Source organism: Bos grunniens, chromosome 1, assembly GCF_055505025.1.
Source record: "Bos grunniens cultivar Pamir isolate PY7600 chromosome 1, Bosgru_T2T1.0, whole genome shotgun sequence".
NCBI lineage: Eukaryota > Metazoa > Chordata > Mammalia > Artiodactyla > Bovidae > Bos > Bos grunniens.
In genome coordinates this window covers 15,212,428-15,224,458 of record NC_141165.1, presented here as the reverse complement: position 1 = coordinate 15,224,458, position 12,031 = coordinate 15,212,428, and the positions used below count along the sequence as shown (strand labels likewise).

Genomic DNA, 12,031 nt, shown 5'->3' with positions numbered 1-12,031 from the left:
GGATTCAAGGAACATTTTAGAGACTGAAGCTTTGGGACTCACTGATTAAAGAAATGCAGAAGAGGAAGAGAGGAACAAGGCAGCGTGTCCGGGTGTAACCACGAATAGAAGACTAGGGTTTTAAAATCATGTTGACAATAACAGTTTAGACTGAGATGGAGATGAAAGCGGGTGGAGATGCGAGGTGCTGACTGTGCTGGATCATTGGGGCTCGAGCTCAGAGCAGGGTCTGGGATGCAGTAAACCTGGGTCGTCCATGTGCAGGTGGCATTTGAACTCTGGGCTGGTTGCGAGAAGGGAAGGAGCCCTGTATTTAAATATCTTCCCAGGTGGCTCAGTGGTAAAGAACCTGCCTGCTAATACAGGAGACATAGGTTTGATCCCAGGGTCGGGAAGATCCCCTGGAGGAGGAAACGGCAACCGACTCCAGTATTCTTGCCTAGAGAATCCCAGGGGCAGAGGAGCCTGGCGGGCTACAGTCCATGAGGTTGCAAAGAGTCAGATGTGACTGAGTGACTAAACGATACCAGGAGGAGGGGCTTGCAGAAGTGAAGTGAGGTGGAAAGAAAAGCAGGAAAGATGATACCCAGAAGTCAAGAATGGGTGATGATTTACAGACATTTACCAAGAAGGGGCTCAGAGACATCAAGCAGAATTTGGAGAAAATATGGGCTTCCAGTTTAGTTCAGTCACTCAGTCGTGTCCGACTCTTTGCGCTTCCAGGAGGGTCTTATTTAAAGACGGTGGTGCCAAAACATATCTGTGTGCAGTGGAAGGGACACACTGATTCTCACAGCTTCAAATGGTGGGTTGGAGATGAACAGGTAGAGGGTTCAGCTGACACCGACAGGGCACTGAGGGTCAGGGGCACATCCATTCACTTACCGGATACATTTTAAAGAGCACCTATTGTATGCCAGTCACTAACTGCTCTAGCTGAGGTTCTTCAGAGTCCGAGATTCCCTTGCTCCCTTGGAACTCATATTTCAGTGCGGAAGATGAAAAAGATGTGGACAAATATGATACAAATTATGGTGCAACAGTTCTGCTGCGGAGGAAAATGATGTAGGAAAGAGGTGGGGCAGGTGCGCTGTCTCAGGTGGAGTGGCTGGGGCTGCCCCTGGGGTGGGGTGAGCTTTGTGAGTGTGAGGGGGTCATGAGACCGACAAGGGACAAGGAGGAGGTGGTGGGCTGAGCCATGATCCCCAAATGACCTCTCCCTAGCCCAGGACCTGTGAGTAGGACATCTCATACCACGAGGTGCGGAGGGCGCTCTGCAGGTGGGATTAGGCTGAGAACCTTGACACAGAGGTGACCTGGATAATCTGGGTGGGTCCAGTGTCATCACAGACTCCTCAGGACAGAGAGGCTGAGGGTCAGAGCCAGAGACAGCAGACATGACGAGGGAGGCAGAGAGGGGAGAGGAGCCGCCTCTCTGGCCTTGGAGGTGGGACGGGAACACCAGCCTCAGAGTGTGTGCCTCTCCATGGACTAGAGCAGAAAGAGATGGTTCTCCCTGGAGCTCCAGAAGGATTGCAGCCACATCTCGATGTTAGGCTTCCGGCCTTGGGCTGTGAGAGCACATTCCTCTTGTCTTTAGCCTCTAAAGTGAAAGTTCTTTACAGCATGGACTTTACTTTCACCACCAGACACACCCACAACTTGGCATCGTTTCCACTTTGGTGCACCCTTTCACTCTTTCTGGGGCCATTTCTCCGTTCTTCCCCAGTGGCATATTGGACACCTACCAACTTGGGGGCTCATCTTCTGATGTCATACCTTTTGCCTCTATGTACTGTTTATGGGGTTCTCAAGGCAAGAATGCTGGAGTGGTTTGCCATTCCCTTCTCCACGTTTTGTCAAACTCCACCATGACCCGTCTGTCTTGGGTGGCCCTACATGGTTTGGCTCATAGTTTCATTGAGCTACACAAGGCTGTGATCCATGTGGTCATTTTGGTTAGTTTTCTGGATTGTGGTTTTGATTCTGGAGACTGTGGGATTGTCGTTCTTGTTTTTTCTATCTGCCCTCTGATGGATGAGGATAAGAGGCTTGTGCAAGCTTCCTAATGGGAGAGACTGGCTGTGGGGGAAATCTGGGTCCTGCTCTGGCGGGCAAAGCCATTCTCAGTAAATCTTTAATTTTCTGCTAATGGGTGGGGCTGTGCTCCCTCCCTGTTAGTTGTTTGGTTGCCCTGAGTTAAGTCAGTCCTGGGGTCTACAAACTCTGTGGTAGGGCTAATGGTGACCTCCACAAGGGCTTATGCAGACACACGTCTCCCAGGGCCGCAGCTGCCAGTGCCCCGTCAGCAGGTCACTGCTGGCTCATATGTGCGCGGGAGACCCTCAAAGAGTCAGACAAACCTCCGCGACTGAACAACAACAAAGCGAAAGTGTTAGTCGCTCAGTCCTGTCTGACCCTACGACCCCAAGGACTATGTAGCCCACCAGGCTCCTCCGTCCATGGGATTCTCCAGGTGAGAATACTGGAGCGGGTTGCCATTTCCATCTCCGGGGGATCTTCCCAACCCAGGGATCAAACCTGGGTCTCCTGCATTGCAGACAGATTCTTTACTGTCTGAGCCACCAGGGAAACCCGAAGTGTGTGGTAATTCTTCCCAGCAGCCACAGGAAACTGATGCCAGGAATCAGGGCCCAGCAGCATGGAATTCAAAGACCAGGAAGCCAGCGGGGGTGGAGCCAGGCAGGAGGGTCGGGGACAGGAGGCAGAGCCAGGCAGGCCCACATGGTGTAGGCACAGCAAGACCACGGGGAATTGTAACATTTTACTCTAGAAAATTGTAGACAAGTATTGGAAGGAAAGTTATAACCAACCTAGATAGCATATTGAAAAGCAGAGACATTACTTTGCCAACAAAGGTCCATCTAGTCAAGGCTATGGTTTTTCCTGTGGTCATGTATGGATGTGAGAGTTGGACTGTGAAGAAGGCTGAGTGCCGAAGAATTGATGCTTTTGAACTGTGGTGTTGGAGAAGACTCTTGAGAGTCCCTTGGACTGCAAGGAGATCCAACCAGTCCATTCTGAAGGAGATCAGCCCTGGGATTTCTTTGGAACGAATGATGCGAAAGCTGAAACTCCAGTACTTTGGCCACCTCATGTGAAGAGTTGACTCATTGGAAAAGACTCTGATGCTGGGAGGGATTGGGGGCAGGAGGGGAAGGGGACGACAGAGGATGAGATGGCTGGATGGCATCACTGACTGGATGGACGTGAGTCTGAGTGAACTCCAGGAGTTGGTGACGGACAGGGAGGCCTGGCATGCTGCGATTCATGGGGTCTCGAAGAGTTGGACACAACTGAGCAACTGAACTGAACTGAACTGAACTGATACACACAGAGAAAAGAGTACAACAGATATCTCCTCGTCCATCCACCCCCTCCTCCCCCATCCCCATTATGCCGAAGTCTCCTTCCTCAAACCACTTCATCTGTTACTACATCAGAATGAATTCCTAGGAGAGAAGAATGAGATTTTTAAAACATTTAAAAAACCAAAGCAGTAATTCCTTAATATCATTGAACAGTGTGTTGAAATTTCTAGTGGTCTCACCTAGTGGTCTCATTTTCATAATTTTTCAATTTGAGTTACAATTTAAATCAGATCTACCCATTAGTAGGCTTCAAGTTTGATCCCTGATCGAGAAGATTCTCCTAGAGGAAGAAATGGCAACCAACTCCTGTATTCTTGCCTGAAAAATCCCACAACAGAGAAGCCTGGTGGGCTAGAGTCCATCCCCACAAAACAGCTGGATATGACAGCACACAAGCATGCATGCTCACCCGTTAGTAATGGTATCTCTTACATCATTTTTTAGACTAGAAGTTTGCCCCTCTATCTCTGTTTCCTTGTAGTTGCTGGAGGATCCTGCTCCCTTAGCCCAGCAGAGTTTCCCACTGACTGGGGTCTGCCAGTTTGCATCCCTGGGGCTCCCCATCATCATGACCCCTTGCTGGAATTTCTGTAAACTGCAGCTGGCTCTGGGGCAGGCCTTTCTGGTGATGCCCAGGCCTGCTCTGTATCAGGTGAAGTTAATGAGTGCTTACAAGTGCATTGAACATATAGGGTGGTAGAGTAAACCAGCTCTACCGAGACACAACTGTGAAAACCTTACAACCCTGACCGGGTGACACAGCTGTCGCTTCCCACCTGTTGCATTCAGAATGGGCTGCACTCAGCAGCTTTGTGTGCCCTGCTCCCTCACTCCGAAGCCCTCACCAACGGCTCTGGAGTGGTTTAAGGACACCCCCAGCTCCCTCATTCTTCAGGGGAGGGGGTACATATGCTGCACCCTGTTCCGGACTTTCCTGAGGGGTCCCACTCTGCTCGCTGCCTGAATGACATACACTTCACTGCCACCTTCCTTCCTCCTGGGACATTATGCCCAAATGTCCCAAACAAACCGCGGGCTGCGGAATCCCTGTCTCCAGGCCAGCTCCCCAGAGAACTCACACTAAGTAGTAATCCAAGCACATCTTCACTCATTTATCAAACCGTGACGCCTGGCTGTGGGGAGAGAAGTGCAGGCGACACTGAGACAGGCCACATGGTCCTGCGACGTGAGACCTCCTGGGATGTGTGTGCGCACCAAAGTCACAAAGAAAGGAAATGTGACGTTTTAGACCGAGGTCAGTGAAGACAAAGATTTTTTTTTCTCATCTGAATTTTGCATGAGTGCTACTGAACCAGACTTGGGTCCGTTTGCTCCTGTGTAACAAAGCCAGTCTACTGATGCCAGTCACGGTGAAGGTCATGAGCCCCTGGGCAGGGGACCACGAAGGCCGAATCCCATCGGTCATCAGAGTCATGCGGTGGCCTTGTGGATAAGCCCCAGTTACCAAGGATGGCGGAGCAGAGCGCGAAGGAGGCTGGGCCTGAGGGATCAGGGACGTTTGCTTAGGGCAGACCACCTAAGCCACCCCTCCAGCCTGACTGCTGGACCTGCCCCTACCCTCACCCCATGTGAAGAACCTGCTCACGGCCCCCCACCCACACCTTGGGAGTGAGCAAGGGCAACTGTTACTTGTTCATGGCCCCGCCCACCACACCCCTACTGCAGCAGGGGCCCCTGTAGAGCCTCACCTGCATTTCTACTATTAAAGAGGCCAAGAACCCTGGTCAGTAGCAGGGGGACAGAAGAGGATGCTGTGGGGGAGGTCTTTGATGGCCTTAGTATCTCCTCTCAAGCAGTTCAGCAGAAATGTGGGTACACCTGATTCAATTTAGCCTCTAAAACTTCCTCTTATCATTCTGGGATCTGATCTATTACTTTAACAACATGCTAACAGCAGTGGAAGGATAAGTCACCCCTAGTCTTAGCACCCCAGCAAATTATTTTTATTTTCCCCTGTTTCCTTCCAGGTTTTTTTTTTTTTTTTTTTTTTTTTTTTTACCTTATTTAAATCCTGCTACGTATGCAATTTTATATTCTGGCTTCTTTACTTCCCATTATGTCGTGTAAAGATTTCTGAGAAGCAACCTGGCCTTTTTTATTACGATTTTCCATGGTTGGGTAACAGTGGTATGCTATAGCAGTGATATAATTCGCTTAGCTGTTTCCCTCGGGGGCAGCTTTTAGGTCACCTCCAACATTCTGCTCTGAAGACTAGAACGTTCTTGCTAACATTATGAAGTGGTTCTGGAGAATATTGTTACAGTTGAGTTTGAATTAATAATTTAATCCACATGTTCCTTTCCCTTTGAAGGGAGGGGTTGGCTATTCCTAACGTCTCCGGGTTTTTTAAAACTTTTTATTTTATATTGGATTATCTGGTGGCTCAGACTATAAAGAATCTGTCTGCAATGCAGGAGACCTGGGTTTAATCCCTAGGTCAGGAAGATCCCTTGGAGAAGGGAATGGCTACTTGCTCCAGTAATTTTGCCTGGAGAATTCCATGGACAGAGGAATCCGACAGGCTACAGTCCATGGAATCACAAAGAGTTGGATACCACTGAGCAACTTTCATACTCATAGCTGATTAACAATGTTGCGATAGTGGACAGAGAAGGGACTCAGCCATACATATACATGTATCCATTCTTCCCCAAACTTCCCTCCCATCCAGGCTGCCACGTAACATTGAGCAGGGTTCCATGTCCTATACAGTAGGTCCTTGTTGGTTATTCATTTTAAACAAAGCAGTATACTCATGACCATCCCAAACTCCCTAACTTCCTTACCCCACTGTCTTACCCACCTGACAACTCTAAGTCTTTCTCTAAGTCTGTGAGTCTGTTTCTGTTTTGTTAAGTTCAATTTAGTTCAGTCGCTCAGTCGTGTCTGACTCTTTGTGACCTCGTGAACCACAGCACGCCAGGCCCCCCTGTCCATCACCAACTCCCAGAGTTTACCCAAACTCATGTCCATTGAATCGGTGATGCCATCTAACCATCTCATCCTCTGTCATCCCCTTCTCCTGCCTTCAATCTTTCCCAGCATCAGGGTCTTTTCCAGTGAATCAGTTTTTCGCATCAGGTGGCCAAAGGACTGGAGTTTCAGCTTCATCATCAGTCCTTCCAATGAACACCCAGGACTTATCTCCTTTAGGATGGACTGGTTGGATCTTCTTGCAGTCCAAGGGACTCTCAAGAGTCTTCTCCAGTACCACAGTTCAAAAGCATCAATTCTTTGGTGCTCAGCTTTCTTTATAGTCCAACTCTCACATCCATACATGACTACTGGAAAAACCATAACCTTGACTAGACGGACCTTTGTTGGCAAAGTAATGTCTCTGCTTTTTAATATGCTGTCTAGGTTGCTCGTAACTTTCCTTCCAAGGAGTAAGCGTCTTTTAATTTCATGGCTGCTGTTACCATCTGTTTTGTAAATAAGTTCATTGGTATCATTTCTTTTTAGATTCCCCATATAAGGGATGTCACACAACATTTCTTTCTCTGACTTCACTCAGTATGACAGTCTCTAGGTCTATCCATGTTTCTGTAAACAACATTTCTTAATGATGGGGTAATATTCTGGTGTGTGTGTGTGTGTGTGTGTGTATACAGACCACATCATCTTTTTCTCTTTTAAAAAAGCACCTGCCAGCCCCACTTCTGCAACAAAACACTCCTCTCTTGTGCCCTGGGTCTTTGTCTGATTAGAACCTTGTGCCTCTTCTGTGCACAAATGCCCCCACAGAGCTTTTCACAGAACCCCTACAGACCATCTCAGATCACCTGGACCGACCCCCAGTGAGCATGAGCGCTCAGTCACTTCAGTCGTGTCTGGCTCTTTCCAGCCCTATAGACTGTAGTCCACCAGGCTGCTCTGTCCATGGGATTCTCCAGGCAAGAATACTGAAGTGGATGCCATGCTCTCCTCCAGAGGATCTTTCCAACCAGAGGTTGTATCCGAGTCTCTTATGTCTCCTGCATTGGCAGTAGATTCTTTAAATCCTAAAGGAAATCAACCATGAGTATTTATGGGAAAGACTGAAGCTGAAGCTCCAACATTTTGGCCACCTGATGTGAAGAGGTGACTGATGGGAAAAGACCCTGATGCTGGGAAAGATTGAAGGCAAAAGGATAAGGGGGTGACAGGATGAGATGGGTGGATGGCATCACCGACTCAATGGATGTGATTTTGAGCAGTCTGGAAGATGGTGAAGGACAGGGAAGCTTGGTGTGCCGTGACCATGGGGTCACAAAGAGTCAGAGTCAGACACGGCAGAGCTACTGAACAACAACAAGTACCACCTGGGAAGACCAGTGGCCATAGAAGGTCGGAGTAGTCATCGGCTCAGGCATCTGCAAAAACATCAGGCTCCACTTACAGACAGGAATACTGCCAAACTGCCATGCTGCTGCTTTGTAAGTTTCCCTCAAGATAAAGGGCCACCTGAGAGCTAAACACAAACAGAGAAATAGCAACACCCCAGATTCACTTCCAACAGGGCAGGAAAGACATGGCTGGTGTCTCCAGATCAGAAATTTAGAGTGAATTCCAATTGTATATGGCTAAGGGGAACAGCACATGTTTTAAATTTAGAAGCTAATATAATAAATGAGCTATCTGCTGGAACGAGTTAGAGGTACAAATTCATGGAAAATACAGCACAAATCTCAGATGCTTTTCTTGTGAAATTAGTCACCCAATTAATGACACACGGGGCAGCTGGAATCTTGCACAAAACAAAAACTGTAAGAGATATCACCCAGTTTGCACTTAATGTTCCAGGAACGTGTTCTGCGTTTAGGATGGATGGAAGGAACTGGATTCAAGGGTCATCCTAACTCCCTTCAACATGGTCCCTTCCCAGCTGGGGCCTGATGATGGTGAGCATCTTGGTAAATAACTGTGCTGGGTCTGCTGCTTGAGGAAGGCAGGCTGCCAAAGACAGCCACTCAAGTTCACAAGCCTGATCTGCAATCAGGTTTCTGACAATTGAAGGCTCAACACCTTCGCTCTAGTCCTGTGTTTGTACCTTTACAAGGTTCAGGTGTTCAACTGAGAGGTCCAGGGGTTAGAAAGGAGTGGAGCCTGACGGGAGACACGGGAAAGGCCATGGTGCGGGCATCAACCTTCCGGCCCCCCCAGACGTGGGTCAGGGCTGCCTGGAGAAAACAAGGGCTGAGACCCGTGGACACAGAGAATCTAACATGCTTCACTGAGATCAACGTCGACTTCTGAATTCAGGTTCACAGCTGTAGCCTGGGGAGGACCACAGGGCAGGGGTACCCTGGGATCACTCACAGTCGAGAATCGACTGATTTATTTTCTGGGACCACATTTTAAAAGGAGGGAGCATTGCCAGGCCGGGGACAGCAACAGAAATTGTCCTGGCCGATGAACTTAAATCCAAGTCAGAGGGAAGGTGGCAGGGTCAGAAACAAAGGATTATTGCCAGCTTACAGTATCTGTCTGTCCTACAGGAGAGGGAGGGAGTAGCCTTAGCGTGTCAGAAGTTGGCTGGGTTTGCAGCAACATGGAGAACTTTCCAACCAGCTGTGCTGTCTCGCCAACTGCTGCCTTGAGAACTACTTAGACTGGGGAGGTGGATTCATTTTCTGGGGCTGCTATCATGAAGTGCCACAAACCTAGGGGTTTAAAGCAACAGAGATTTGCAGAAACCTGTCATCCTTATCCCTGGGTCCAGGTCGAGGTGTTGGCAGGGCAGGTCCACTTTGGAGGCTCTAGGGAGACCGCTGCTTTGTACCTCCCTCTTTCTGGGGGAGCACGAAGTCCTTGGCTGTGGCCACATCACTCCCACCTTCGAGGCCGACACAGCATCTTCAACTCTTCTGCTCCTTCTTCACGTAGTCTCCTCTTCTGTGTGTGTGTGTCCACTCTCTCATCTTGTGATTGCACTGAGGACCCACCTGGATAATCCGGGACCGTCTCTTCTCAAGACCCCTAATTTCATCACCCCTGAAAAGACTCTTTTTCCAAATAAGGTCACATTTGCAGGTTCTAGGGATCAGGAGCTGCTGTCTTTGGAGGTCAGTCTGTTCCTGGTGATGGAATCATTTAGGAGTACAGCACAGGGCAGTGGGGAGCTTTGTCATTAATTATTAGACAGCTTTGCCACTTACTTTCTCCTTGACATTTCTAGGCCTCAGTTTTGTCTTCTGTAAAATGGGATCATAGTAGTACCTGGTATTGTTGGAGAGGCTGTGTGGTATGACATATCCTGTGCAACAGCACTCAGCCAATAGCATCTCTAAGTGTGTTACCGATAGCCTGGCCAGCAGTGTGATGGAGTCATGGGAGGGGGTTTTCCCATATCCCTCTGCTGATATGATGCCAGCCACACTGGCTTGCACATCCCATGCATGTGTCTGGTATTGCTGTGGACATTAACCCATCTTTGTTTCCGTCACTGCCTGGGGGCACAGTAGCTACTCAATAAACATCAAACCATATGAAATTGCCACTGTTTGTTTGACAAAGGCACAGAAAAACACTGGATGATTCAGTGAAAGGACTGACGTGTACAGGCTCCCTCCTCCTGCAAGGAGAGGTCTCAGAAAGCTGCGGGAATTCAGATGGAGGGAAGCTGGGCTCACATGTCTCTCCAGCATCCACTGGTTTATACCCTCTTCTTTGAGGAGTCTCGCAAGGGCTTCTGGTGGGGAAGCACAGGGCACTGCCATTTCTAAAGGGCAGCTCAGGGAGGGCACACAGGGCTGGGTTGCAGGGCAAGGGAGGGACTCCGGTCTAACCCTGAGCCTCTTGGCAGCCAGGGGAAAAAGGGAGATGGTTGACTTGTACCAGTGATAATTTTTACTAAAAGGAAGCATACAGCTTTGTCTGAAAAGACATTTTTTCATAATATTTGAAAACATATATCCTATGAATCCTTATAAGTAGGGCTTTGAAAACAACGCATATTTTAATTCTTTATTCTCTAGTATGGCTTTACAAAAGATTTAAAAAATTGCCTTCTTGCTTGTTTCTTATTGAACTCTAATTCTGCTGTAAAAGTGATTGTGCCTAGACTTTCGGCCACCTTACTTTTTGTATAATTCATGTTGCCCAGTTGCTTGCTGTAAAGCCAGAATTTTTCTCCCACAAGAGGGATTTAATTCCATGTGAGCATTAAAATATATTTTGGTTGTTATATTCAAGTGTTGCTCTTTAAAACATGAATTTCGATTTGAAAACACAGAGCACCTCAGCCTGACTCTGGTCTTGCTTCCCTACCGGGCCATTGTTTTGGGGATGAATTAGCCAAGCAGAAGTCCAAAGGAAAGTGATGAAGTGTTCCTGAATCAGAAGAGCGGGCCATTTGATTTTGTGTTGAGATAAACGTAGCACAGAAAGCTCACACCGTGTGTTAATCTGCTCAGGCTGATGATACACATCACAAACTGGGGGCTTAAACAGCAGACAGGCTTTTCTGGTGGCTCAGTGATAAAGAATCCGCCTGCCAATGCAGGAGACACAGGAGACTTGGGTTCAGTCTCTGTGTTGGGAAGATCTCCTGGAGGAGGGCATGGCGACCCACTCCAGTATTCTTGCCTGGAGAATCCCATGGACAGAGGAGCCATGGTTACAATCCATGGGATCACAAAAAGTCAGACACGCCTGATTGGCTAAAGAACCACAACGAACAGCAGACATTTACTTTTCTCTGTCTAGAGGCTGCAAGTCCAAGATCAGGGCATGGGCAGGCTGGTGCCTTCTGAGGCCTCTTGGCATGTAGATAGCTGTCTTCTCCCTGCGTCCTCACAGGGCCATCTCTCTGCATATTTGCGTCCTGATTGCCTCCTCCTGTAAGGACGCCAGTCACACTGGGTTAGGATCTAGCCTAATGACCTCACTTTAACTTAATAACTTCTTAAAGACTCTGCCTTCAAATACAGCCACATTTTGAGGCATTGGGAGTTAGGACCCTAACACATGAATATTAGGGGAACACAATTCTGTCCATCGCACATCATAATGTGTTTTGACCGCAACTACAAAAACAGCTTGGTTATTTCCATGGCTTGGTTATTGTGCATAATAACACAATGAACATGGGGGTGCAGGTGTCTCTTTGAGCTAGTGATTTTGTTTCCTTTAGATCAATATCCAGGAATGGAATTAATGGAGTGTATGGTAGCTCTATTTTTCTTTTCTTGAGGATATTCCATGCTGTTTTCCATGGTGGCTGTACCACTTTATATTCCCACCAGCAGTGCATGGGGGTTCTCATTTTTCTTTTTTTTCACATTTTAAAATCACTTTATTGAGGTGTGATTGGCATATAAAAAGTTGTATGTATTTAACGCACATGACTTGATGAGTTTGAAGATAAGTATACACTCTTGAAACCATCAGAGGTTTCCCATTTTTCCATATCCTCGTCAATATTTATTATCTCTTACCCTTCTAATAATAGCCATTCTAACACTTATGAACTGCTACCTCAGGATGGTTTTCATTTCCATTTCCTGATGATTAGTGACATTGAGCATCTTTTCTTGGACCTGTTGACCATCTGTATGTCTTCTTTGGAAAAATGTCTATTCAGATCTTCCATCCATTTACAAATTGGAGTATTATTTTTTCTTGCTATTGAGTTGCAT

At 47.7% G+C, this 12,031-nt stretch overlaps 1 protein-coding gene across 1 annotated transcript in view; it reads left to right on the top strand.

Moving 5' to 3' along the window:
- The window catches only part of UMODL1 (uromodulin like 1), a 75,532-nt gene that overhangs the window by 20,105 nt on the left and 43,396 nt on the right, over positions 1-12,031 (top strand). Inside the window, exon 7 of the mRNA XM_086315713.1 lies at positions 8,833-8,840. Coding sequence (XP_086171839.1) covers positions 8,833-8,840 — 8 coding nt within the window. The remainder of the gene's footprint in view (positions 1-8,832; positions 8,841-12,031) is intronic.